The sequence below is a fragment of the Micropterus dolomieu genome, unplaced genomic scaffold, assembly GCF_021292245.1.
Source record: "Micropterus dolomieu isolate WLL.071019.BEF.003 ecotype Adirondacks unplaced genomic scaffold, ASM2129224v1 contig_12170, whole genome shotgun sequence".
NCBI lineage: Eukaryota > Metazoa > Chordata > Actinopteri > Centrarchiformes > Centrarchidae > Micropterus > Micropterus dolomieu.
The window spans coordinates 1,347-6,313 of record NW_025741156.1 but is presented as its reverse complement, the minus strand read 5'-3'; the positions used below and the strand labels follow the sequence as shown (position 1 = coordinate 6,313).

The 4,967-nt window shown below is 50.4% G+C and overlaps 1 protein-coding gene across 1 annotated transcript; it reads left to right on the top strand.

The window, feature by feature from the left end:
- The first annotated feature begins 467 nt into the window (after positions 1-467).
- Positions 468-1,741, top strand: LOC123965993 (beclin 1-associated autophagy-related key regulator-like). Its single transcript, XM_046042254.1, has 3 exons — positions 468-583; positions 724-898; positions 1,150-1,741. The coding sequence occupies exons 1-3, from the start codon at positions 546-548 to the stop codon at positions 1,270-1,272; spliced, it is 336 nt and encodes a 111-aa protein (XP_045898210.1). The 5' UTR covers positions 468-545; the 3' UTR covers positions 1,273-1,741.
- The last annotated feature ends 3,226 nt before the right edge of the window (positions 1,742-4,967 follow it).

Genomic DNA, 4,967 nt, shown 5'->3' with positions numbered 1-4,967 from the left:
CCCCCTGCTGGCTGCTAGAGAGGACGCAGGTTTAAGTCGTCCCCCCTGCTGGCTGCTAGAGAGGACGCAGGTTTAAGTCGTCCCCCCTGCTGGCTGCTAGAGAGGACGCAGGTTTAAGTCGTCCCCCCTGCTGGCCGCTAGAGAGGACGCAGGTTTAAGTTGCCCCCTGCTGGCTGCTAGAGAGGACGCAGGTTTAAGTCGTCCCCCTTGCTGGCTGCTAGAGAGGACGCAGGTTTAAGTCGTCCCCCCTGCTGGCTGCTAGAGAGGACGCAGGTTTAAGTCGTCCCCCCTGCTGGCTGCTAGAGAGGACGCAGGTTTAAGGTTTCAGGCTCTTCAGACCTGGAGGTTCAGTCCTGATGAAGCTGATTATGTTTAATATACAACTTTAAATGATTTATTATTTAATTAGAAATAAGAGTTTAAGCCAGGTGGGGGGTGTGTGTGTGTGTGTGTGTGTGTGTGTGTGTGTGTGTGTGTGTGTGTGTGTGTGTGTGCAGCACGTCGACAGTGAGAAGCTCCACCCTCATCACACTCTGAGGAACATCATGTTTCTGGTTTCCCCCGACAACAACAACCTGGGCAGGTGAGATACTCCGGTCTGTCTGGAGCCAATCAGAGAGCTGGGAGGATGTTTGATTTCAACAAAAGTTCAGACATTTAACTGACGGTATTTTCTGACGTGTCCCTGTTGTCTCCGGTCTGGTTCTGTTGGGTTCGGTCCAGGACGGGTCCGTTTGAGGTGAGCGCCGACCTGGAGGAGTCAATGGAGTTTGTGGAGCCGGAGGCCGCGGGGCCGGCGGAGGAGAGCGGGGACGAGGCGGTGACGGACGAGGAGACGGACCTGGGGACGGACTGGGAGACGGTGCCTAGCCCACGATTCTGTGACATCCCATCACAGGTAAGAACACCTGGATCCGGACAGGTCTGCCGAGTCAGACCAGGTTTAGGAAGACGGTTCGGATACTGAGAGAGACGCAGAGGCTTGAAGGAAAATAATTGGCTAATTGAGAGCCGAGGTCCAAAGTGCAGCGACGCCTGGAGAACAAAGAGAACCAGGTCCTCATCAGGCTTCACAGAGAACATTTGGATCAGAAGCTTCAGATTAACACTTTTTTTCTTCTTCTTCTTCTTCTTCTTCTCTTCCTCCAGCCCATGGATCTTTCCCAGAGTGCTTTGCAGGTTTCCCAGCCCTCCGCCAACACTGGAGGGATGATCTCGTCTGCCGCCGCCTCGGTCACCTCCTGGTTCAGAGCTTATACCGGCCAGCGCTGATCAGGACCGGACCGGTTCAGACCTGGACCCCTGCAGGACTGGGACTTTTGGTTTGGAGAAGGACCGGTCTGAGAGGTCAGAGGTCAGCAGGTCTGAACAGCCAATCAGACGACTGTACATTTTAAAATCTTCAGACAGGTGACTTGAACCTGTCTCACCTGCTGGAGACACAAACTGTCCACGGGCGCTGAGATCAGCGGGTCAGACCGCCAGAGCGGACGGAGACCCGCGGCCGGTCTCTCGTCCTCCAGTCGCTCAGATCAAAAACTCTGATCAGGATCATAGATCAGAATCAGGACCTTCAATATCTGGATCAGGTTCTTGTTTCAGCGTGTCGTTATGAGGTCAGACTCCACCCGTCTCTCTCTCTCTCTGTCTGTCTCTCCCTCCTCCGTCTGTCTGTCTCTCCCTCCTCCGTCTGTCTGTCTCTCCCTCCTCCGTCTGTCTGTCTCTCCCTCCTCCGTCTGTCTGTCTCTCCCTCCTCCGTCTGTCTGTCTCCCTCCTCCCTCCTCCTGTCTGTCTGTCTGTCTCCCTCCTCCTGTCTGTCTGTCTCCCTCCTCCTGTCTGTCTGTCTCCCTCCTCCCTCCTCCGTCTGTCTCTCCCTCCTCCCTCCTCCGTCTGTCTCTCCCTCCTCCCTCCTCCTGTCTGTCTGTCTCCCTCCTCCCTCCTCCTGTCTGTCTGTCTCCCTCCTCCCTCCTCCTGTCTGTCTGTCTCCCTCCTCCCTCCTCCTGTCTGTCTGTCTCCCTCCTCCCTCCTCCTGTCTGTCTGTCTCCCTCCTCCTGTCTCTCCCTCCTCCTGTCTGTCTGTCTCTCCCTCCTCCTGTCTGTCTGTCTCTCCCTCCTCCTGTCTGTCTGTCTCTCCCTCCTCCTGTCTGTCTGTCTCTCCCTCCTCCTGTCTGTCTGTCTCCCTCCTCCTGTCTCTCCCTCCTCCTGTCTCTCCCTCCTCCTGTCTGTCTGTCTCCCTCCTCCTGTCTGTCTGTCTCCCTCCTCCTGTCTCTCCCTCCTCCTGTCTGTCTGTCTCCCTCCTCCTGTCTGTCTGTCTCCCTCCTCCTGTCTGTCTGTCTCCCTCCTCCTGTCTCTCCCTCCTCCTGTCTCTCCCTCCTCCTGTCTGTCTGTCTCCCTCCTCCTGTCTGTCTGTCTGTCTCTTCCTCCTGTCTGTCTGTCTGTCTCTCAGCACAAAGGGAACGTTTCTTTAGTTTTAAAGTGTTTTTATCGGCCTGTTTGGCGACAGCAGCGTCTCCATCAGACCTGAAACCGGAACGCCGTCGTGAGTTTACAGCAGCGTTGGCGAACTCACAGCGGTTGCCATGGTGTTAACGAGGCAGAATGACCCCGTTCACACTGGACAACAAATCAGAACCCGGACTGGTTCAGCGTAATCATGAGGCTGATGAATCATGTGATCTGTGAGCAGGTGAGCGTCTGCTGACGGCGTGAAGACGAGGACTCTTCGTGGAATTTTCTCTTGTTGCCATGACAAAGTTTGATTTGAAATAAAATCCTGTTTCTGGTTTTGGACGCTGACGAGAGGAAATGTGTTCTTTTTTTTCTTTTTTTTGTTGTATGTTTGGTGTCTTTCTGGCTCTGTGATTGGTCACCGGCACAAATGACCCCTGAGAGTCTCTGTGAATCAGAATAAGTTAAATAAAGTTTATAATAGTTTGAATAAAGTTTCACAACAGCAGAAGAAGAACAGATATTTGATAATTAACTGTACACGTGGAAGCACTAACACTGTTAATACTTCACAGATGATTCCTCAGCTGTGTAACAAACACGGTGGTGACGACGTTTCACCACAAAATGAAAATAGAAACCTGAGTGTGATTCAGATTAAGCAACATTTCTGTGTTCAGCCCCTCTGAGCTCTTTGTGTGCTTCAGTGTGTGAGCTGCAGATTAGCGTGTTGGCCACGTTCGGTATGCACAAACTGAAGAAACGTTCACACAGCAGCAGCGAGGCGCCCGGCGTGTTCACACGAGACGCAGCTAGATATAAAATCCATCACAGACTTAATCAAAGAGAAGAAGAAGCAGCTCCGAGTAGTCCCGAAACCCGGACCATCAAACAGGATCCAAACCGGTTTACTCAAACCAGAATCTGTACAAGTGAGAGTCTCTGTTACACGTCTGACTGATCCAGATGAGCTTTAGGTTTTGTTCTGTGGTCTGGTCGGTAAATGTGACAGCGTTTGTCCACCGGAGGGCGCTGCAGATCGCTGTTCTTTAGTAAACATGTTTGCAGTTCCTTTCAAACCTTTGTGTAAAAATAGATCAGCTGTTATATCAACATCAACTCTCATATTAAATCTGTCAGAAGTGTAGTTCTGTTTATTGTTCTGAGCTTTTTGAAAAGAAATTGATTTTCTAATTTTGGCGCCAGAGGGAAGATCATGTTCACGTCTAAAGGGTTCATCCTCTGAGGAGCAGGACGGAGGTCAGGGCGTCATATTCTGATGTTTCGTGTCGTGAGACAACGTCCGCTCACAGGTGGCGTTTACACCCGGGGCGCAGCGACGCGTCCTCAGCACGTTGTATAAGCAGAACTTGTGAAAAATGTTCTGAAAAATTGCAAAATGTGGAAATGCTTTGAGAAAGGTTTAGTTGTTCAATAAGAAAACATGTAGAAGAAAAACAAAATGTGCATCGTCCAAAAAAAGTAACTTAAGCTAAAAAATTAAAACAAGCAACTGATTCTAAAATGACCCAAAAACGTGCGTCGATCAGGAACTTCAACAAGACTCTGGACTCTGGTTTCTCTCTCTGTGAACGTGACAAACATGTTGAGTCGCTCTTCTTTCTAAAAGTTTGCAGCAGCGAAACAAACAAGCAGGTTAACATCTGAAGGTGGAAGCGGTTTAACTTTGTTCCACTGACGTCACGTTTCTTGTGTGGACGTGATGTTTTCGTATTGTCGGCTCTGTAGGCCGCTCCGCTCTTTTGATGCCTTATGCAATGTTTTTTCTGACCCACCATAATTTGTCATTTTCTTCTCTGACCTCACCGCTCCCCCGTTATATTTCCTAAAATCACACGCTGAAGAAAGTTTTATCATCTACGTCCACAGCCGAGTTCATCGAAATGCAGCCGGGAGAGATAAAACACTTTGACCACGAGGTCCATTTAGTAGCTGTCCCGGATCTTTGCATCGTATCGCGTGATTTCTGCAGCTGATGCAGTTTTCTTAGTTGTCACAAACAGATTTCTTGTTCAAGTTAAAAAGTTCATTCTTGAAACACTCAAAACTAGACTGGATCTGAGCTCTCTGAGGTCCACTTACTGGCTTTTGGGCCTCGTCTCATGATCCCGAAAGATTCGAAACGAGCGAGAGAGAGAGAGAGAGAGAGAGTGGACCTTTAGTTAAAACTAATTTGTCAGTGTACTATTTCCAACCAGAGTTTAGTTAGTCTTGTTTCTGTCCTGAAGGCAGCTAACCTTTCTGAGTGGACTCATTCATCCTAAATACTGAAGGCTTTCCTGCTTCCACAGAGATTAGTGTGTGTGTGTGTATTTAATCTGCTGGACTCTGTTCAGCAGCAGGTTTTGGTTTCAGGATGAGGTCTGCTGTTGTGTTTCTGCTGCTGCTCTTCTGGTTGTCTCCAGCCGTCGGCCAGGGACAGCCGGAGGACGACGTCAGGGCGGCGGCTGGCGACCCGCCGGAGCTCCCCGTCCTGTGGGACGAGCTGTGGGGCTTGAA